The 23,303-nt window shown below is 44.3% G+C and overlaps 1 protein-coding gene across 1 annotated transcript in view; it reads left to right on the forward strand.

Moving 5' to 3' along the window:
- Nucleotides 1-23,303, forward strand: part of MUC16 (mucin 16, cell surface associated) — a 111,737-nt gene that overhangs the window by 86,014 nt on the left and 2,420 nt on the right. Inside the window, exons 47-66 of the mRNA XM_072787396.1 lie at nt 495-619; nt 716-783; nt 1,234-1,406; nt 1,673-1,708; nt 4,958-5,082; nt 5,175-5,242; nt 7,143-7,315; nt 8,210-8,245; nt 9,590-9,655; nt 10,559-10,680; nt 10,781-10,848; nt 11,007-11,179; nt 12,112-12,242; nt 12,577-12,644; nt 13,414-13,562; nt 14,642-14,805; nt 15,340-15,407; nt 20,583-20,749; nt 22,187-22,228; nt 22,431-22,510. Of these exons, the coding sequence (XP_072643497.1) occupies nt 495-619; nt 716-783; nt 1,234-1,406; nt 1,673-1,708; nt 4,958-5,082; nt 5,175-5,242; nt 7,143-7,315; nt 8,210-8,245; nt 9,590-9,655; nt 10,559-10,680; nt 10,781-10,848; nt 11,007-11,179; nt 12,112-12,242; nt 12,577-12,644; nt 13,414-13,562; nt 14,642-14,805; nt 15,340-15,407; nt 20,583-20,749; nt 22,187-22,228; nt 22,431-22,510 (2,102 nt within the window). The remainder of the gene's footprint in view (nt 1-494; nt 620-715; nt 784-1,233; nt 1,407-1,672; nt 1,709-4,957; nt 5,083-5,174; nt 5,243-7,142; nt 7,316-8,209; nt 8,246-9,589; nt 9,656-10,558; nt 10,681-10,780; nt 10,849-11,006; nt 11,180-12,111; nt 12,243-12,576; nt 12,645-13,413; nt 13,563-14,641; nt 14,806-15,339; nt 15,408-20,582; nt 20,750-22,186; nt 22,229-22,430; nt 22,511-23,303) is intronic.

Below are 23,303 nucleotides of genomic sequence, written 5' to 3' on the forward strand. Positions count from 1 at the left end.
GTGCAACTGCTCTGTCCTCCTGTCGGGCTCAAGCCCAGACTGATTCTTCTGCTTAAGTACTCTTCTACTTGCTCAGCTCATGTTCACCTAACTCTTATTTATGCCTTTGGTAACACCTGAAATGATGCTTCCTCCTGGAAGCAATCCTCAATTGTTGGTTGGGTGTCTCCCTGGAATTGTACACCCTTCTGGCTCTCCTGTAGCATAATGGTCTAGCCACTCTCCTGGCCACAGTATTAAGAGACTATGCCCTATCCACCCTTGGACCCACGGACCCCAGCACAGAGCTGCATATACATTAAATACACACTTGCTGAATGAGTGAGCAAAGGTTCTTGATGTCTTAAAAATCTCATAATATTCTCTCCTTCAGCTTCTGCAGTCCATGGCTGTACTTAGGTCCATTGCTGGTTCTCCGCTTTAGAGCTCCAGGCAACCTTGGTGTCCTTACTATCGTGCAAACTGGACAATTTTCTATTCCTCCCCCACTGCAGCCACTGGCCCCACTCTGGTGTCCTTCACCCTGAACTTCACCATCACCAATCTGCACTACACTGAAGACATGGGGCACTCAACTTCTTTAAAGTTCAACTCTACTGAGAGGATCCTCCAGCACCGAGTAAGAGCCCCTCAATGTCTACCATCAGCCCCACCACACGCCTGCCCACATAGTCCTTTAGCCCTTTTGCTCACCCCCCTTCTCTTTCCTCACCAGCTCAGGCTTTTGTTCAGTAAGACCAGTATTGGCCCCCTCTATGCTGGCTGCAGACTGGCCTCGCTCAGGTGAGACCCCCAAATGGAGGGATGTGTTGGGTCTGGTGGACTCTCATGTGCTAGCTAGTGGGGCTCAGTTCCTGGGCATGCCTTCGGCACTGCTGGCGTCCAGCACCCACCATTAACACCTTCATGTGTTCTTTATACCCAGATGCTGGGAATGCTCAAGGCTTAGAGATGAGGCATTCTGTTTATCCTTATGGAATCCAGATGATTATTTGTTTTAGATGAAAGCATTCCTCTTAGAAGAACCACTGTACCATGTCTGCAAATTCCAATTAAAGTATTTTCTGTCCTTAGTTGTGAAGGAGTTGTCCCAGATGAGAGACACTAAGGAGAGCCCCTTCAGAGCCAGACCTTTCTGTACTCTCTCAGCCTCCTGTCTTCTATTCTCTTGCTTTCCACAACCAGAAGGACCCCTCCTCAGGATTCTACATCCCCATGTCCTTTCTTCCCCAGGCTTGAGAAGGGTGGAGCAGCCACTGGAGTGGACATGATCTGCACTGTCCACTCTGATCCCAAAGGCCCCAAGCTGGACAGAGAGCAGCTGTACTGGGAGCTGAGCCGTGAGACACATGGCATCACCCGGCTGGGGTCCTTCACCCTGGACAGGGACAGCCTCTATGTCAATGGTGAGGGGCTATGCTCCAGCCAGGGTCTCTCTCCTGGCCAGAGCTCTGTGTTTCTCTAAAAGGAGCTGCTGTGGTGCATCTCCTCTGGTCTGGGCTCAGTCTTCATTCTGATGATATAATCATGGGCTCCAGCCACCTACAATCTCCTTCCCTCCACTGTCTCTTCCCCTTTGCTCTTCCCACAAAGGCCCCTAAATCCTACCTTTCCCTTAATCCTTTATGCTCACCCTGACTCTTATTCATCTTCTCTGGCCTTCTCTCCGCAGGTTACACCTATGGAGCTATAGCCCCGACTACCACTAGTGAGTATTCCTAGGCCCTGTCCCTTCTCCTTTGCCTCCTGTCCTCGGTGAGGAATATACCTGGAAGGGCCCCTCACTCATCCCTTCTCTCCCCTGGTTCTGGTGGAGAGTTCTAGCCCAGGGCAAGTGTGTCTCTCACATACAGGTCTGTCCTCCCACTATCCTGACTCTCATGTTATCACTCAGATTCTCCTAAAAACCCTGCCCTGATACTTTGCTCTTATTCTTTTACTCACCTCTATGCTTGTTGCTCTGGATGTGTCTCAGCATCGGTGTTGCACCATTCTTTGGGTTTTCAGTAAACACATATGGAAGTTGACCACCTTCTGGGCACCATGCTAAGTTACATACCGTCTTAGTCAGCTCTGGTTGCCAAAGCAAAATACCACAGGCTGGGTGGCTCAGATGACAGAAATATATTTTCTCATAGTGCTGGAGGCTAGAAGTCCAGATCAAGGTGCCAGCAGAGTTGGTTTCTCTACAGCCTCTCCTTGATGTGCAGATGACACATTCTTGCCACCTTTTGGCACGGTCAGTCCTTTGTACACACATTCCCAGTGTCCCTCTGTGTCCTAAACTCCCTTTCTTACACCAACAGCAGCCAGAATGGATTGGGTCCCACGCCAACAGCCTCATTTTAACTTAATTACCTCTCTAAAGGCCCTGTCTCCAAATACAATCACCTACTGAGGTACTAGGGATTATAGCTTCTTCAATTTTGGTGTGTGGTGGGGAGTGGAGACACAGTTCATCCAAAAACACATACATCTTATCCTTTAGTTCTCGCTACAATCATGTGAATTAATTCCATTTTAGAGAGGAGTAAACTCAGGCTCCGAGAGGCTGCCAAGCCACACAGCAAATAAATAATAGAACCAAGAGTTCCTGTGTCTCCAAAAACTCATAATCTCACTCATCCATCAGTTCATTACTTTAGAAAGACATGCTAATTTTTGGTGTATACCTGTTGTGTTCAAGTTCGTGGACCAAACTCTCTTTGCATCCCCAGCAAATCCTGAAATAAGGATCTTGTAGCTTTTTCAAGAATTAATTGCCCTTGCATTAGAAGTGTTTCTGCAACCCTCTCAAACTCTCTTCTTGGGTCCATCTCTGGTCTTTTACACCACAGCATCCTCCCTTGCTCCTTTGAACATCAGTAGGGTTCTAGGATCCTCAGGTCCAATGACAACCATCTTTTCCCAAATGATAGGAGTAAAAATAAGCTAAAGTTAGTTCCATTGACTGTGTTTTGTTTATCAGTATCCAGTCCTTGGAATAGTTCAGAAGCATTGTAGGATCAATTCAATGTACATGGAGGGAAGGCAAGATGGATGGATGAATGGGTGGATAGATGGAAGGAAGGAAATAATGATAAATGGAAATAGAGATGGTAGATGGAAGAAAAGATGAATGGAGGGGGAAAGGATGGAGGAAAGATGTCTGGATTGATAGAATGAACAGATATGGAAGAAAGGAAAGATGGATGGATAGATGGAAGAAAAGAAAGAGTGGAGGAAGAAAGCAAGGGAAGCTGGGTAAATGGAAGACAGTGGGGTTAGAAGGAAGGACAGAGAGAAGGATGCATAGAAAGGGGTATGAATCAGAAGAAGGAAGGAAAGGAGGAATGAGGAAGGAAGGAATGATGTATGCAAGGATGGTGCATGGATGGATGTCATGGGTACATGGATGGATGCATGGATGGGTAGATAGATGGGAGGGTGGGTGGATGGATGGAAACATGGAGGATGGATGGATGGAAAGATGGATGGGCAGATAGATGATAGAAGAAAGGAAAGAAAGAATGGAGGGAGATAAAAGAAAAGATGGATAGATGGAAAGAAAGGTTGAAGGAACAAAGGATAAGAGTATGGATGATTAGAAAGAAAAACAGAAGGAAAGAAGGAAGGATGGAGGAAAGGATAAAAGGGAACTTGGAAGGAGTAATAAAAATAGGAGAGGGAAAAATAAAAATAAAAAAATAGGAGAGGGAGGAAAGAGGGGAGATAAGTCTTTCTTCCAGAGGTCTATCCCGAATAGTTAACCCTGCGCTGCTCATTGCTTCTCTATTCTAGAGTCAGGCCACTGGGCCTCTGATCTCACTTCTATCATATGTTCATTTATTATACTTCTTCTGGGGTCTACACAGGTCACCCCAACTATTGAACCCTGACCAGTGGCATGTGTCTAAACAAGAGCGTGTGTCTTCACAGGGGAGGTCATTAGAAAGGACTCTGGGGGCAGCCCGGGTGGCTCAGTGGTTTATCGCCGCCTTTGGCCCAGGGCCTGATCCTGGAGACCCAGGAATGAGTCCCACGTCAGGCTCCCTGCATGGAGCCTGCTTCTCCCTCTGCCTGTGTCTCTGACTCTCTCTCTCTCTCTCTCTCTCCCTCTCCCTCTCTCTGTGTGTGTCTCATGAATAAATAAATAAAATATGAAAAAAAAAAAAGAAAGGACTCTGGGATTGGAGAGTCTGGGTCCAAACCCGGACACTCCCTGTCCAGTCATGTAACCCTGGACAGATAACCATTTCTGTACTGTGGTTCCTCTTTTGTTCAGTGTGGATGATTCTAGTGCCCAGTTCGTATTTATCCAGGGAAAGAGCTCCATATGTAGTGAGTGATCAGAAAGTATTTTCTTATATGTTTTATGTGATGAACACTTATATGTTGCTTACTCTGTACCCAGCACTGTGCTCAAGCACTGTACAGAATTTGACTTGTTCAAACCTCATTACAACTTTTGAAATAGGAATCATTATCTTGTAGATGAGTAAATCAAGATACAGAGAGGCTGGTTACAGCTGCTGGTTGGCCTTTTGTGTGTGTGCAATGCATAGAAGATTGGCATACCTGGGAGAGAGAGAGAGAGAGAGACAGAGAGAGAGAGAGAGAGAGAGAGGAAAAGGGTGACAGAGACAGAGAGATAAAGACAGCAGAGAGAATGGAGGACAATGTCTGAGGTTATCCCCAGTCCCAAATTAGTGTGGTAAGTTGGAGCCTTTCCTTCCTGGAAAGAACAAAGCCACCAGTGTTTTCACAGAGCCCTCCACTCCTGCACCTGGGTAGGAAAACCATATCCAGCCCCCAAATCATTAAGCCTGTCCTTACCTGTCGCTGGAGTAGTCTCTGTTAACAAGTGACCCTCGGGTTCATTGGGAGGAAGGCAGGAGGCCCTTGGAAGCCCCACCGTGGGTTGATGTTGGGCGCCTCGACCCCCCCACATCCTTGGCTCTCTCTGCACCAACCGCAGCTGGGGAGGTCAGTGAGGAGCCATTCACACTCAACTTCACCATCGACAACCTGCGCTACTCAGCGGATATGGGCCTTCCCGGCTCCCTGAAGTTCAACATCACGGACACCCTCATGCAGCACCTGGTGAGAGGCCAGCTTCCCCGTCCCCACCTCCACGACCCCTCCTCGGGGCTGTCGCCAGCTCTGACCACGCTGGCCCTCTCCTTCCTCTCTAGCTTGGCCCATTATTCCAGAGGAGCAGCCTCGGCGCCCGATATGCAGGCTGCAAGGTCACCTCACTAAGGTGAGAACCCTTCTACCCACCATGGCCCACCACCAAAGGACAGGACTTCTGACTGTGGGAGGGGGTCACTCCCAGTCGTGGCAAGCTGTCTTGGAGGGTCCTTTTTGGAATACACTTCTTCATGTTACTTTATTGTTATGATTGTGACAAAATACGTATTGGACATACAATTAGCCATTTTCACCATTTTTAAGTATACATTTCAGTGGCATCTGTTACACGCACAATACTGTGTACCCATCACCACTACCTAGTTCTGAAACTCTTCATCACTGTGTGCCCATCAGGCAATTACTTGCACTTTTCCAGGTCAAGGTGTATCCTGTTGGTGTTTACAAAGCACTTCTCCATCTTTGTTTTCTTTATTTTTTATTTTTTTTATTTTTTTAATAATAAATTTATTTTTTATTGGTGTTCAATTTGCCAACATACAGAATAACGCCCAGTGCTCATCCCATCAAGTGTCCCCCTCAGTGCCCGTCACCCATTCACCCCCACCCCCCACCCTTCTCCCCTTCCACCACCCCTAGTTCATTTCCCAGAGTTAGGAGACTTCCCATCTTTGTTTTCATTTCACTTTCATTGGTGATGCAGCTCTTCTGAGGCAGGTGGTAGGCACCACAGTGACAGGACAGGCACTGCCCCTGCACTCATCTGGTGGAGAAAGCAGAAACTAAGTGGGAGAATAAATATCTAAAATGGCCTCAAATATGGTAAGGTGATGGGAAGCAGAAATGCATAGAGACGGAAAAGCAGCTTTACCCAGGGCACAGGATAGCCTGTCTGTGGAGGTGATTTCTGAGCTGTGTCCCAGTTAGAAAAGAAGGACATGGCCATGAAAACTGTTCCAGGCAGAGGAAACAGCATGGGCAAAGGTCCTGAGGTAGGAATGAGCTTGGCTTATGCAGTGAACAGCAAGGAGGCCGGGGTGGCTGGAGCAGAGAGAACAAGGGACAGAGAGAAAGTAGGTGTGTTTCCAGACATCAGCAGGGTCTACACAGTATAGAGTCTTGGCGGGAATTGACATTTTTTAATCGTAGTAAAATATTCATAAAAGAAAAATTTTAAGTGTCTGGTTCAGTAGTGTTAAGTATATTCACATTGTAGTGTAACCAAGCTCCAGAACTTGCGACTGAAACTGTACACCCATTAAATAACAGCTCCCTGCTTCCTTCTACCCCCAGATGTTAGCAATCGCCATTCTGCTTTCCATCTCCATAATTTGACTACTTTGGGTGCCTCATACAAGTGAAATTATATGGTGTTTTTTTGTGACTGCCTTATTTCACTGATCATAAAGTCCCCAAGTTTCATCTACGCTATGGCAGGCGTCAGGATTTCCTGCACTTTTAATGCTGAATGATATTCCATTGCATGAATATATCATGTTAAACTATGAAAGTCACATTTTGTTTATCTATTCCTCAGGACTTTGGTTTTTACATGTAATAGGCAATATGAGAGGTACCGGGGGTTCAGCATAACAGTGAGCTACACTGTCCTGTTACTTGCCCTCATAGAGGTCACCATCTGGAGGGAACAGAAAAAAATAATATATGTTCACACTGAGAGCAATCAGGGCTTTGATGGGAGAAGCCTGAGGAATGTGGCAGCCAGAACCCTCTCTTGACAGCGTGGGAGAGTTCTTGGAGAAGGAGGAGGTGTCTAAGTTGAGATCTAAAGAATGACCAGGAAATTACCCAAGTAAGGACAGAAGGGGAGAGATCTCCAGAAAGAAGTCATTGCATGTGCAAAGATCCTGGGGTGAGAGAGCATGGGCAGGTAGAGAAACTGAATGGTTCAACAAGGCTAGGACACAGGATATGAGGTGTGGAGTGACCACAGGTGAAGAGGTGCCACATGAGCTGCACTCCCTAAACATCAATCTCTCCTTTCTCAGGTCTGTAAAGAATGGCGCCAAAACAAGGGTGGATATCCTCTGTACCTACCGGCAGCACCCCAGCAGCCCGGGTCTACCTGCCAAGCAGGTGTTCCATGAGCTGAGCCAGCAGACCCGTGGCATCACCCGGCTGGGCCCCTATTCTCTGGACAAGGACAGCCTCTACCTCAATGGTGAGTGGTTCTCAGCCCACCTCACTGCTTCCACCCCTCATTCCCAGAAAGGTCTCCACTCATCACAGGTCAGGTCTCTAGGGGAAACCTTGAGAGAAACTCGGGTGTGAATCTCAACTCCACACTGACCCCCCCACCCTCCAACAGTTACTCTGTAAGGCTGTCTCTGATCACACCTGATGAATAAATAGAGGTTCTGAAAGGTTAAGTAATTTTCTCAAGTGGACACCCAGGTTAAAATGGGGTGGAGCCAGGCATGAGCCCCAGTGGTCAGCATCCAATGCTGCACCCCCACCCTATGCCTGAATTCACATCTGCTCCCTTCACCTTGGCCACTGCAGAGGCCATTTTAGGATATTTCCCCCTGTAAAATGTGCTTCATTTTGTTCACTCAGTCAGCAATCACCAGCATCTGTTATAAGCCAGGCTTGGCACCAGGGACACAGACAGGTCACATGTGCAACCTGTCCTAATGTAAGCTCCAAAGGGGCAGAGACATTTTGTAGAGTGCTGTATTCCCCAAATGTAATGGAATTTAGCACACAGTAGGTTCTCATTAAATATTTGTTGGATGGAGGGATAGATTGGAGGGAAGGTGGAAGGCAGATGGTGGGATGGTTGCCTATGTGGGGAAATAAATGTGTGAACATAAATGTGATGAGAGTTTCTTGGGGACATGCTGGAGAGGTGAATAGGGAAGGGTTATTTCTAACTGGAAGATCAGGAGAACCTTAATGGTATAGATGACATTTGAATCTGATCTTAGAAGATGCATAGATGCTTACCTGGTTCACAGATGGAAAGGCATCCAGCAGGAGCCCCATATGGACAAAGGCATGGAATATCTGGGATTTTTCTGCCATCTCCCCTTATGTGTGACATTTTTGTTTCCAGGTTATAATGAACGCGGTCCAGATGAGCCTCCTACAAGTATGTATCTTTGCATCCAGTACCCATATCAGCCTGTATGGGTCTTGAGCCAAGCTTTTCTCCTCGCTAATAAAGGGAGCTTACCCCAAACTCAGGCTGCTCTCCTGAGTAGGGCCAGATGTCAGTGGGAAGAAGAATGCTGAGTCCCTGGGTCCTTTCTGGGCCTGTGGGCATAGTACTGGCTTTCTAAACTTTCCATACCTTTCTGGGATGGAGGAAGAATTTTGAACAAGCATTTCCTACAGGGATGGGGATTGAGGTCAGATGAGGAATCCATGCCTCCTGAAAGCAAGATCTCCTACAAGGGCCACAGAAGAGGCCTTAATGTCAAGCTGCAAACTGTGGTGGCCATTCAGTGATTTGGCCAAATTTGCCCATTCACTTGTCCAGTGGTTCCTTCATCTATCTTTTAACCCATCCATTCTTCCATTCTCCGAGTTATCCCTTCTCTCAGACTTCGCCATTCTTCCTTCCTTCCTTCCTTCCTTCCTTCCTTCCTTCCTTCCTTCCTTCCCTCCTACCTTCCTTCCTTTCTTCTTTCTTTCCCTTTGCCCATCCATGTATTCATCCATTCTTCCTCCATTCGTCCATCCATCCTTCCTTTGCTCCTTCCCTCTATTCTTTCATCCACCCATCCATCCATTCATTCATCCATTCTTTCATGTCTCCATCCTTTCTTCCTTCTTTCCATTTGTCCATCCATGTATTCATCCATTCTTCCTTCCATTCATCCACCCATCCTTTTCTCCTCCCCTCTGTTCTTTCATCTACCTATCCATCCATTCATCCATCCTTCCATCTCTCCTTCATCCCTCCATCCATCTTTCATTCCTCTCTCCTTTGTTCATTCTTCCATCTACCCATCTTTCATTTTTTCCTTCCATCCATTCATCCCTCCCTCCATCCTTTCTTCCTTTTCCCTTCCTCCTTCCCTTTCCCCCCTCCATCCATCCATCCTGTTTACCTGTTTGTCCTTTCCTCTTTTTGTCCTTACATCCATCTGTCCAACTTTCTTCCTTGTGTTTATTCTTGCTTTCTCTTTGACCTTTCATTTGCTCATTCTTCCTCTGTCCATCCAGGTTACCCATCTGTCTGTCCACTTTTATGCCCATTGATTACTCTCTCTCTTGTTCACCTACATGTACTCTGTTGGGTTTACTTTACTCATGGGCTCACTCAACCCTCTGCTCCCACAACTTTTCCTTCCCTTACTCTCACTAATGGCATACCTGTGAATGCTTGTCCTGGGAAAACCACTGTTGGAGCCCAGGCAAGGTTTGGGGAGTTTCTCCTGCTCTGGGGTGGGGGGGCTCTGCTCTTTTCTGATGACTGCCCTTTCCACAGCTCCTGAGGTAGCCACCACATCCCTGCCTCGTTCATCATCACCTGCACAACCAGAAGCCACCACAGGTATCTGGGAGATCCCTTTTCCTTCCCAAGAGAAGTTCTCCAGCCCAACACCTCTAACCAGCCAGTTGTACACAAGAGCTGGGAAGCCAGGGTGTAAAATTCTGTTTTAGGACACTCATGCCAATTGGAAGAGTATACTGACAAATTAATCTAATGCATACACTCATGGAGCTCCCAGTCTTATGGGATCAACAGACCATGATAACACAATGTGAGATATTCTGGGGAGAGGCACCTAGCATAATTTGGAGGGGAAGGGCTTTCTGGAGGAAGTTTCACCCAAACTGAGTCTTTAAGAATGAGTAGGAGTCATCCAGGAAAATAGAGGATAAAGAGTTTTCCTGTTCTAGGGGATTTGATGAGCAAAGGCTCAGCATACTGTATGGAGACAACTGAGAGGGATTTGGTTTGCATAAAGAATAAACTTAACCTGGAGTGAAGCTGAAAGGTTGGCAAGAACTGTTTTGGGAAGGACCTTGAATGCCAGGTCAAGAAGCTTTAACCTGACACTGAAGGCCAAAGGAAGCCATGGATAGCAGTGACTATACTGAGATTTTTTTCACTTAAGAAAACTTCTTCTAGTGTTCAGTGTAGAGAACATTCTTTAAATGTGACATCCAATAAGTCTGCTGAGGTATTTGTCTAGGTGAGAGAATATAAGACTTGAACTGGGACAGGATAGAGAGATAGGATGCATGTGAGGGCCATCCTAAAAGTGGAATTGGTGTTACTTGGTGGGGAAGCAAGAGGACCTGAGCCACATGCTAGTTTTGACTCAGGCGACCAAATGGTGGGTGGTGGTGCCAATGGAAGAGAAGACGACAGAGTACAATGAATTCGGGACCCTGATTTGGTCTCAGGCCAACTGTCCATAGTAGCCCTCTCTCCTCTCTCTTCTTGTAGCTACGGGACACAGTCTGAAGACCCTCACACTCAACTTCACCGTCTCCAACCTCCCATATTCAATGGACATGAGCAATGGCTCAGCCATGTTCAACTCCACCAAGAGGACCCTGCAGCGCCTGGTAAGACCCTGCTCCCAGCAGTTCCTAGTGGGTTAAATTCCACCCAGCCCTTCCTTTATCCTTGTCCCTCCTGTTAATCCTCCTCATTCTTCCTTCCCAGCTTGGATCCTTGATCCAGAGGAGCAGTCTGGGACCCTTCTACTCAGGTTTCAGATTAATCTCCCTCAGGTAAGACTTTTTCCTGAGTATTTGCCAGTAGTGACCATTTTGGGGACTGACCCTTCTGGTCTTCCCACTGACCTCCCATTTTGTCCCTCCCTCTTTGTGGCCCCCATAGTAAGGTTTCAGGACCTCTCTTTAGAGTTCCCACATCCCTCTCTCCCCAGACCTGATAAGGATGGGGCAGCCACCCGTGTTGATGCCATCTGCAACTACCGCCATGACTCCATGGGTCATGGGCTGGACAGAGAGCGACTTTACTGGGAGCTGAACCAGCTGACCCATGGTGTCACCCAGATGGGCCCCTACACCCTGGTCAAGGACAGCCTCTTCGTCAATGGTGAGTGATTTACAGCAATCATTTTTTGTCCCCGTTCTATTTTATTTCCTCTTTAACAAGTCAGCCCAAGTTCTGATTAGGGGAAACCTTTCCCAAAATCTCCATGCAGAGAGTCTTTCCTGTTATTTCAAGTAAATAGAATGAAATTCTTTAACAAATTAATATAATGAATTTTAATTTGAACCCCAGATATCTGACTCAAGGGATCTTTGGGTACAGGAATTCTCTATGTGAAACTCCTCTATGTCAGTGGTTTTCACCAGGGGTCAATTCTGCCCCTCAGGAGACACTTGGCAATGATGAGACATTCTGGTTGCCACAACTGGGGAAGAGTGAGATGCCAGGGATGTTGTTAATGTCCTCCAATGAACAGGAGATCCTCAACAAACACATATACATTCTATCCCAAGCCATGTGCTGGGTACAGAGATAGAACACAGTTTCTCTCCCTGAAAAACTCATAATCAAGATAACTAAACATTACTTGGGGACACACAAAAAAGGCAGAAACACTGTTATTAACAGGGCGCCATGAAAGCACAGATAAGTCAAGGAGGACTTCCTGGAAGAGGATATTATGTATGCAGCACTATATTAAGCACTGAGACATGACAAGAACAAGACAAATGGGTCCCTACTCTCCTTGAATTCCAGAACTGGAGTTCTGAAACATGAGTAGGAGTTTTCCAGGAAAAGCAGAAGATTGAAGAACATTCCAGGAAGTGGGACCTGCATAAGCACAAGCAGAAAAGCTCACCTCAGGAGAATCCCTGTAAAGTTTCCATTTTCCCTCTCTGTGCGGTGACTTTCAATTTGGAAGCCTCTAACATGTGGGCCCAAGTTTGGCTGATTCTGATGATAGGCACCACACCTCTTTCTGTGCTAAAGGCTAAGAGTTTCCAACTGTCTTCTCTTCATCCCGTTGGCTGCAGGCTATGCACCCCAGAATTTATCTACCCAGAGTGAGTATCAGCTAAATTTCCGCATCATCAACTGGAACCTCAGCAACCCAGACCCCACATCCTTGGAATACACATCCCTGCAGAGGGACATCCAGGACAAGGTGGAGTCTCTCTCACCCATCCCATCTCTCCTTGACCTGGGTGCCCCCCTCATTCCTCTGTCTGATTCACATCTATTAAGTGATGACTTCAACTCTTTACCTATGTGCTCTGAGTTCTCTCAGTTTCCAAAGATGGTGCCCTGCCTGCCTTCTCCATTTCCCAGATGTGAAAACTGAGGCTCAGAAAGGGGAGTGGTGTACCTAAGATCACACAGTCAGGATTTAAACTCAGACCTCCTTTGCTCCAAGGCCTGTGCCCTTTCACTGGCCCCAGTAGCTCCCTCCAGCCCCAGAAGGTCTCCATCTCACCCATTATCCCCACCCTTTATTCTAGGTCACCAAACTCTACAGAGACAGCCAGCTACAAGACATGTTCCGCTCCTGCCTGGTCACCAACTTGACGTAAGTTGAGGAAGTTGGAAGCACTGGCTGAGCTGGCAGTTTGTGACTCTGAGCTCCCATCCTGGCACAGTCCTTGAGCTGGAAGTCACTGACATGGTGCCCATGCTCCCCCACATCCCTTTCAGCTCCTTCCATAGGTCTAGGGGGTGGGCAGGAAAAAGATTAACCACACTGGGCAACCTATACCAGCATCCTCCACCTTCTCCTCTTCTGGATACTTTCAACAAATAAGACAGTTTCATGCATGGTCATCTTATGGGATTCTCACACAGCCCCTGTGAGATGGATATTATCTGTGATCATCCCCGTTGTTCAGATGGGGAAGCTGAGGCTCTGAGAGGCAAAGTGAACAGCCCAAGAATTGCCCAAATTGGGTTGGAAGAATGGGTGGAGGAACCAAAACATCTACACTGGGGAACAGGAGGATCATGGGACACAGTGCCAACTTTGAGTGTTTCCAAACTTCAGTTCCTTTGTCTTTAAGATGGGGATAATTATAATAATAGCTTCCACCACAGTGATGTTGAGGGAACATGTATGTCACTTCCTAGAGGTGCTCAATAGATGTTCATTATTTTTATAGTTATTTGTTCTATTCCCAACTCCTGGAAACCTTGTATTTTTAGTCAGTCTCTTCTCTAGCTTGGGGGAAGAGGAAGCCAGATAACCTCTCACATCTTGCCTCTAAGTCTTTGGGTCTATAAAACAGGAACTCAGGAGGCATTGCTGGTGTTGAATGCTGGCTGAGTTCCATGGTCTCTGTCCCTAGGTTGGGCTCCATGTTGGTCACCATCAAGACACTGTTCTCTTCTAATGTGGACCCCAGTGTGGTGGAGCAAGTCTTTCTGAACAAGACCCTGAATGTCTCATCCCATTGGCTAGGCACCACCTATCAGCTGGCAGACCTGCATGTGACAGGTGCAAGACTAGGGGCTGGCTTCATGGTTTGAAGAGATGGGGCTATGAGGAAGAATGGGACTTCTCAGTAGCAGTGGAATGGGTAGAGGCTCTGGAGGGGAAAGGGGGACTTTCTGGATGCCCATGTTGATGACCCATGGCAGTGGGTCATCCAACGGGAGGTAGGAAAAAATCATGGAGCAGTTGCACCCAAGGGAATGGTTATTTTTACATGTAAGTATTTCCCACCCCAAATGTAGAGTATCCTAAGTTGCCTTCTTAGGCCTTCTGATTATAAGTCATGCATTGATTGATGGAAGGACTCATTCATTCATTCAACAAATATGTTATGAAAGTAAATAGGCACTGATGACGCACTGTGATAACTGTTATAATCAGGGAATTTCAAGAGCCTGTGGGAACCTCTAGGAGGGACACGCAGCCCATCCTGGGAAGTTTTCTGGAGGAAGTGAGGAACAAACTGAGATGTGATGGTGAACATGACCCAGCCAGTGGGAAGAGATAGGGAGTTGAGCTACATGTGTTTATAACCTAGACGATAGAATACTTAGGGAGGTTATAAGGAGTTTGGTGTGGCTGGAGCAAACACTTTGACATGGAAGAAGTGGCAGGTAAGGCTATAGGTGCAGGGAGGGACTTTCTTGGGCACTGGAATAGTTTGCAGGGGAACACAACACAGAGTTCTGCCTTAGAAAGCTCATCCTCTGGTGCTGTATAGTGAGTGGGTTGGGAGGGGGAGAAGACTAAAGATGGCAAGACACATTAGTAACTTAGGTCAGCAAAGGTGTATGAGGGATGTCCCCTAAGGTGGTAAGCACCTGCACTTGCCTTCTGTGCCCCCAGAGGGACCCAGTCTCCTCTATCCCACATACTTGTGAATTCTCATAATGCTTAGAGGAGAGTCAGATGGATGGACAGATCAGTAGGTTCAAAGTGACCCAGTAAATAGAAGGTCTTATGTAGCTCACTTTAAAAATCCAGCTCAGGTCACATTTCCAGGAATAAGTAGCCAAGCTAAAATGACTTCTTGGCTAAAATCTTCACCTAATTAGAACTTCTATACCTTCTTTTTATTATAGAAGTGGAGCCATCAGCTCACCTACTGACAGACAAACCAACAAGCAGTCCCAGCACCGAGCACTTCCAGCTGAATTTCACTGTCACCAACCTACTCTATTCCGAGGACATAGCCCAGCCAGGCACCACCACACATCAGCGAAACAAGCGAAGTATTGAGAATGCGGTGAGAATGGGGCTGTATGTCCACTCTGTCCCTATGTAGAGACAGACCTATGGATACTGGGTAGTCAGAGGGTGATTTTTCATAACAATTCATGAAGACAGGTTCTTTTTTTAAAAAAAGATTTATTTATTTATTCATGAGAGACACACACACAGAGAGAGGCAGAGACATAGGCAGAGGGAACAGAAGCAGGCTTCACGCAGGGAGCCCGATGTGGGACTCAATCCCAGATCCTGGGATCACACCTGAGCTGAAGGCAGATGCTCAACCACTGAGCCACCCAGGCATCCCGTGAAGACAGGTTCTAATACCCATTTACAAATTAAGAAACAGGCTCAGAGAGTTTTAGTAGCTAGTCTGGGGTCATATAGCTAAGTCATACCCTGGAATGGGATGTCCTTTGGTATACATATCCAGGCTAGTGTTTGTTGAGAAAAGAAAAAAATAGGTGGGAAAATTTGCTCAGTGGCTAAAAATTCTCTAATGCCATTGGGCCTGGGATGGTGATCAATGGAATATCGCCCTGTCTTTCAGCTCAACCAGGTCTTCCGAAACAGCAGCATCAAGAGCTATTTCTCTAGCTGTCAAGTTTTAGCATTCAGGTGAGTTCCAATTCAAGACCTAATCACTCTGGAGACTCCCACTATTCTTTAAGTAAAAATGTCCCTGTGTCATGGTCCCAGTTTCTAGCTCTTATGGAACATAGCCCTGGGAGCATAGAACTGTTACCTAAAAACCAACTTCTTCCTAAACCAGTGAGCCCAACTGGTTTAGAAACTCAAGAGAGGCAGTATAGACCTCAGCAGACATGGAGGTGCCTTGTGTTGGGGCCATAGAATATGGAGTGTAGCATCCACGCCTTAAACTAATTGCCGTTGAAGTCAAGACCCATAGAAGATAGTCTAAAAGACTAGAACCAGATGACTTAGAATCCAGCAGTCTAACTGTACTGCTCAGTAGTGTAGCCACTAATCACACGAGGCAATCAAAACTGTTTACACATCTATTGAGATATGATTCACATATAAAATGTACCCCATTGGGGTTTCTTAAAAAGATTTTTAAAAATTTATTTACTCATGAGAGATACAGTGAGAGAGGTAGGCAGAGGGAGAAGCAGGCTTCCTGTAGGGAGCCCGATGTGGGACTCGATCCTGGCACCCTGGGATCACGCCCTGAGCCAGAGGCGGACAATCAACCTCTGAGCCACCCAGCCGTCCCTAAAATGTACCCCTTTGAAGTGTACAATTTAGTAGTATATTTATAGAGTGGTATAACCATCCCACTAATGGTGGATTTTCTTAAAATCCTGTCCCCATTAGCAATTGCTTCCTTTTCTTCCCTTATCCCCATCCCCTAGCAAACAAATAATCTCCTTTCTGTCTTCTAGATTTGCCTATTCTGAACATTCAATATAAAAGGATTTTATACTCTGTGGTCTTTTGTGACTGACTCTTCCCCTGAGTGTAATGTTTCCCTGAGGTTCATCCATGTTGTAGCAATATAGTACTTTATTCCTTTTTTAATTACTAAATAATATTCTATAATATAGCTAGGCCACTTAAAAGGCTTTTCCTTTAAATCCAATTTAATTAACATATACTGTATTCTTAATTTCCAAAGTAGAATTTAGTGATTCATCAGTTGCATATAACACCCAGTGCTCATTATGCCAAGTGCCCTCCTTAATGCCCAGTACCCAATTACCGCATCCCCTCTCCCATCTCCCCTCCAGCAACCCTCAATTTGTTTCCCATAGTTACGAGTCTCTTATGGAGGCAAACCATAAGGGTGGCTATACCACTTTGTGTTTATCCATCCATTCATTGATGGACCTTGGGTTGTGGCCACTTTTTGTCTATTATGAATAATAGATCTATGATCATTCTTGTGTGAATTTTTGCATCAATTTGTGTTTTCAGTTCTCTTGGGCATATACTTAGGGCTGGTATTGTATGGTCATATGGTATTCTGTGGTAACTTTTGAGGAACTACTGAACTGTTTGCCATAGTGGCCCTACCATGCCCCATTCCCACAAGCAATATATGAGGGTTTCAAACTATCTAGATCCTCACCAACAATTGTTATTGTCCTCTTTTTACAATCATCCATATCATCCTAGTGGATGTGAAGTGGTACCTCACTGTGGTTTCATTTTGCCTTTTCCTAACAATTAGTGATGTTAAACATATTTGCATGGACTTATTGGCCATTTCTCTATCTTCTTTGGAGAAGAGCCTATTCTCTTTTCCCAGTTTTACATTGATTTTTTTTTTATTGTTGGAGTTATAATCATTCTCTGTATGTTCTGATACTAGACCCTTATCAAATAAGTGATTTGCAAATATGTCCTTCCATTTGTTATGCTGCCTTTTTAACCTTTTTACCTGCTTGGTACTGCCTTTTGAAGCACATTTTTAATTTTGACGACTCTCAATTTATCAATTTTTTTCTTTGGTTATTTGTAATTTTAGTTCTATATCTAAGAAACCATTGCCTAATCCAAATTCACAAATTTACACCAGGTTTTCTTCTGAGGTTTTTATAATCTTATCTCTCACATTTAGTCATTTGATTTATTTTGAGTTAATTTTTGTATATGTCGTGAGGTACAAATCCAACTTCATTCTTTTTTTAAATAAATTTATTTTTTATTGGTGTTCAATTTTCCAACATATAGAATAACACCCAGTGCTCATCCCATCAAGTGCCCCCCTCAGTCACCCCCACCCCCGCCCACCTCCCCTTCCACCACCCCTAGTTCGTTTCCCAGAGTTAAGAGTCTCTCATGTTCTGTGTGCATATCTAATTGTCTCAGTACGATTTGTTAAATAGACTATTCTTTCCCTTTTATCTTGGCACTCTTGTTGAAAATCAGTTGTCCATGATTGCATGAGTCTGTTTATGGATTCTAAGTTCTGTATATTTTTTAATTTTTTATTTAAACTCAATTTAGTTAACATATAGTGTATTATACGTTTTAGGGGTAGTATTTAGTGATTCTTCAGTTGCATATAACACCCAATGTTCATTACATCCCATGCCCTTCTTAATGCCCATCACCCAGTTACCCCATCGCCAACTCACCACCCCTCCAGCAACCCTCAGTCTGTTCCCTATAGTTAAGAGTCTCTTATGGCTTACTTCCCTCTCTGTTTTTATCTTATTTTATTTAATTTTTCCTTCCCTTTCCCTATGTTCAATTCCACTGACTATATGTCTATTCTTATACTAGTGGCCACTATTTTTATTACTATAGCTTTGTAGTAAGTTTTAAAATTGGGAAATGGAGTTCTCTAATTCTGTACTTTCTCCATATTGGTTTACCTATTTGAGGTCTCTTACAGCTCCATATGGATTTTAGAATCAGCTTGTTAATTTCTGTAAAAGAGCTGGGATTTTAATAGGGATTACATTTAATCTGCAGACCAATTTGTGGAATATTTTAAAAATAATAAGTCCCTAGTCCATGAAGATGGGATGCTCTTCCATGTATTTAGGCATTTCAAAATTTAGCAACATATTTTGTAGTTTTCAGTATACATATCTCACAATACTTTTAAGTTTATTTATTCTTAAGTGTTTTGTATTTTGTTCTTTGATGCTATTATGAATGGAATCGTTTTATGAATTTCACTTTAAGAACTAATTACTAGTGTATATAAATACAATTGATTTTTGAAGATTTTTAAAATTTTACTCATGGGAGACACAGAGAAAGAGAGAGAGAGACAGAGACACAGGCAGAGGGAGAAGCAGGCCCCATGCAGGGAGCCCAATGTGGGACTTGATCCCAGGATCCAGGACCACGCCCTGGGCCAAAGGCAGGCACTAAACCGCTGAGCCCCCAAGGGATCCCCACAATTGATTTTTGTATATTGGCCTTCTATCCTACATTCATACTGAACTAGCAGTTTTTAGTTTTGTGTGTGTATATTAGGATTTTCTATATTCAATAGTATGTCGTCTGTGAATAGAGATAATTTTACATCTTTCCTTCAAAACTGAATGCCTGTTCTTTGTTTTTCTTGCCTGTTTTATTAGAATTTCATTTATTAAAATGTAAATAAGATATGAAATGAGGGAAGACAACACTGTCTTGTCCCTAGTCATAGGAAAAAATTTTTAGTCTTTCATCATTGAGTATGGTTTTATCTGTGGGTTTTTCATGAATGCTATTTTTCAGGTTGAGCCACTTTCCTAGTTTGTTTAACTTTTTTTGTTTGTTTAATCATGAAGAATGTTGTATTTTTTCAAATTCTTTTTTTTTTTTTGGATATGTCTGACATTGTATGGTGTTTGTCCTTTATTCTATTAATATGCTCTATTACACTGATAATTTTTTTCAGATATTAAGCCAACCTTTTAGCTAGAGTTGAGAGATTAAGACCTTTTCAAGTATTCACATGGGGGAATCCCTGGGTGGCTCAGTGGTTTGGCGCCGGCCTTTGGCCTGGGCATGGTCCTGGAGTCCCTGGGTAGGTCCCGCATCGGGCTCCCTGCATGGAGCCTGCTTCTCCCTCTGCCTGTGTCTCTGCCTCTCTCTGTGTGTGCCTTTCATGAATGAATGAATGAATAAATAAATAAATAAATAAATAAATAAATAAATAAAATCTTTTTAAAAAAAAGAAGTATTCACACAGCCCCACACACTTGTGACCTTCTAGATCCCCACAGACACATTGGAGTTTTCCAAACCCCTCAGAGACATCTCTTTCCCCACTTAAAAATATTTTTTTTTGGCTCACCTCTTGCCTACCCTAACTGGTATGGCTCCCTCAGTCAGCTGCCATGTTAAACAACTACCACTGATTGTTTTTGGCAAGTGCCCTGGGGATAGGCTGTCCTCACTGACAAAGCTGTGAGTCAAATAAAGACAATCCCTAGAAATGGGGCTTTTTAAAGGAATCTCCAGACAAGTCAACTATTGAAAATTCCCTACCCTCATGGGGTTTATGTTGCAGTTGCAATAACAAGAATGGGCAATTGAAAATGGGAATGGATCTTTTGGGGATCTCCAAAAGATTATGGCTGCTAAGCTGCTGGTTTTCTAAGCTACCATGGTTCTCAGACTGCTGGCTTTCAAAGTTTCTGGGGATATTATGAGAGCAGGATGTGAATAATGGAAGTTCTAATGCCATAAAGCTTGTTCCCTTTACTGAGATTCAGCCATTTTTTTCTTTTTTTTTAATTTTTTTTTATTTATTTATGATAGTCACAGAGAGAGAGAGAGAGAGAGAGAGGCAGAGACACAGGCAGAGGGAGAAGCAGGCTCCATGCACCGGGAGCCTGATGTGGGATTCGATCCCGGGTCTCCAGGATTGCGCCCTGGTCCAAAGGCAGGCGCCAAACCGCTACGCCACCCAGGGATCCCCAGCCATTTTTTTCTTAACTAAATGATCCTCAGATTGTTGCAAGCCTTTGGTTAATTTCTAGACTTCTGAAAAAGTTGATTTTGGTCATTCTTGCCAATGTTCTCAATGATTTTATGAATTTCTGGAAGGCCTTACTCCAAATATTTCAAAAATTTTCTCCCCATGGCTATTTATTTATAAGCTAATTAAATTAAATTAAATGACATGTTAAGCTTCTCATTCACACTAGCGTATTTTAAGTGCTCAACAACAATATGGGGCTGTTAATGACTGTATTTTGATATTGTAGACACAAATGTTTGTATCATTGCAGAAAGTTCTTTTGGATAGGACCTAGAAGCAGGGAACCTGGAAGCAGGGTAGAATTCAAGATATCCTTGTTCATCCCTTTTGCCTTCCAGGTCTCTCCCCCACAGCAACCACACTGGGGTGGACTCTGTGTGTAACTTTTCACCATTGGCTCGGAGACTAGACAGAGTTGCTATCTACTTGGAGTTCCTGAGGCTGACCAAAAATGGTACCCAACTGCAGAACTTTACTCTGGACAGAAACAGTGTCCTTGTGGATGGTAAGGCTTCCTAGTCATTGGGCCAGGACAGGGGACTAGGTACCAACCTCCACATGTGGGGCCTTTCCTGAGAATCTGTAGACCTGGGATTGAGTCAGCATTAAACTTTTTTAGGCTGGCAGGAGGTGGCATAGCTCCTCAGGCTTTACCCACCACTGAGGGAGAGGCCCTTTTCTCCCCAATAAAATATTGGAGATACTTGCCTTCTTAGAGATAGCTCTGTATCCTCCGGCTGGTCACTTTCCCTCTCTGTAATTCTGTTTCTCATCCCTGTACTGAAAGTCACTTGGCCAGTGGTCAGTGAGGGACTCTAGCTCCGAGCTATACGTGAACCAGCCTTGACAGGCATAGGGGATGGACCTGTTTTCTCCAAGATAGACTATATAAAAACAGGCAATGGACCTGATTTGGTCCATAGTCTATAGTTTGCCAAGTTCTGTTCTAGATCAGCACCATGCAGCAGAACTTTCTGCAACGATGAAATGTTCTGTATCTGTGCCATCCAGAGCAGTAGCCACATGCAACTATTGTGTACTTAAAGTCTGGCTATTATGACTGGCTTTTGCAGTTACTGATTTTTAATGTTACTAAGGTACCATATTTTTAAAATTTTGTTTAATTCAGATTATTTTTAATTTAAGAAGCCACTTGGAGCTGCTCCATATTGGACAGCACATCTATAAAAAGTTGACTGGGGAGAAGTTGTACAGTAGGGGGACCTGAAACTCTCCCCCATGCCTGGTGAATGCTATGTGTCCCTACCCTCAATGGGGTTTATGTTGCAGTTGCAATAACAAGAATGGGCAATTGAAAATTATAAATTATTTGGTGTGAAATAATTCATACTTGGGAGTGGGGATCAGAAAAGCCTTCTTGGAAGAAATTACATTGTACCTGAATCCTGGAAAATGAGTATAAAACAATTTGGTGAAGGAGAAGGGGTGAGTATTTTTCTAGGCAGAGAAGAGAGCATTTGAGTGGGAATTTACAAAGTTAGAGAGATCACTTGGGCTTGCCAACTATGATGACCCATTCTCTCAATCATCATAAGATGGCCTAGCCCAATTTCAGTCCTCCATCCTCATGGGATGAGGTATGAATTTGATTGATTTATTATACTCCTGTAGTGTGATACTTGAATTATGTAGCAAAGTGTCCTCATTTTTCAGAGAAAAATGGATGAACATTATGATTTTTACTTTAGGATTCCAGTGAAAATAGGAATGAAGCAAGGATGACAAGTGCTGATAATTGATACATTGGATGAAATATTGTTTTAATATTTAATTTTAAACAATATTGTTTTAAATCATATGTTTATGATAGTGTTCTGTTTTTCTGTATATTTGAAGAGTTTTATTTAAAAAGCATAAAGCAAAACAAAACAAAAAAGCATAAAACACACTCACATGCATTCTCCATTTCATTCACTTGCAGGATATTCTCCCAACAAAAACGATGTCTTGGCTGAGAATTCTGGTAAGCCTCCAAGAAGCCCCAGCCCAGGATGGGGAAAGAATGTCTTAAGCTGTCCCTAGTCAAAGAAAACCATGTACCCAGAGTCTTGATAATGATGAAAACTGGACACCCCATGTCAGGGACTATTAGGCACAGTGCAGGGACAATAGGAACCCTGGGGGGAATGACAAGAGGTGGCTCACATCAGCACTTGTCTCCCCAGATCTCCCCTTCTGGGCCATCATCCTTATCTGCTTGGCGGGACTGCTGGTACTCATCACATGCCTGATCTGCTGCTTCCTGGTAAGTAAAGAAGGGTTGCTTGTCTTTTAACAATTGGGTTATAAGAGTTCTGTCATCTAGCCCCACAATGGCATACTAATTCAGCAATAAAAATGAGTGAATTATAAATATTGCACTGTCATGCATAAATCTCAAAATAATAATGTAGAGTAAAGGAAGCTCAGACAACAATAAGTATGTAGTATATGATCCTGTTTATAAACAAATTGTAGAATGCGAGCTAATCTACAGGGATATTGGTCAGATCAGTGGTTGGAGCAGGGAAGGAGGAATTACAAAGGAGCATAGGACACTTTTGGAGAGGACGAGCATTCCTTGTCTTGATTGTGGTGATGGTTTGAGGAGTTATAATCAAAACTTATCAAATGGTTTGCTTTACTACATGTAAACAGTTCATTGTATGCCAGTTATACCTCCATTAAGCTACAGTGTGTGTGTGTGTGAGTGTGTGTCTGTGTGTGTCTGTGTGTGTGTGTGTGTGTCTGTGTAGGGAGGGGAGGGAAGGAGGGAGGGAGAGGATATGAATGGGATATCAGAGAAAAGGGTAGAAAAATAGAGTTAGGGTCACCCAGGTAGCTCAGTGGTTGAGTGTCTGCCGTTGGCTCAGGTCGGGATCCTGGGGTCCTGGGATTGAGTCCCGCATTGGGTTCCCTACAGGGAGTCTGCTTCTCCCTCTGTCTATATCTCTGCCTTTGTGTGTGTGTGCGTGTGTGTGTGTCTCATGAATAAATAAATAAAAACCTTTAAATGTATATATTAAGAATAGGGTTAAAGGGAAGAAAGAAGAGAAAGA

This window comes from Canis lupus, chromosome 19 (genome assembly GCF_048164855.1).
Source record: "Canis lupus baileyi chromosome 19, mCanLup2.hap1, whole genome shotgun sequence".
Classification (NCBI taxonomy): Eukaryota; Metazoa; Chordata; class Mammalia; order Carnivora; family Canidae; genus Canis; species Canis lupus.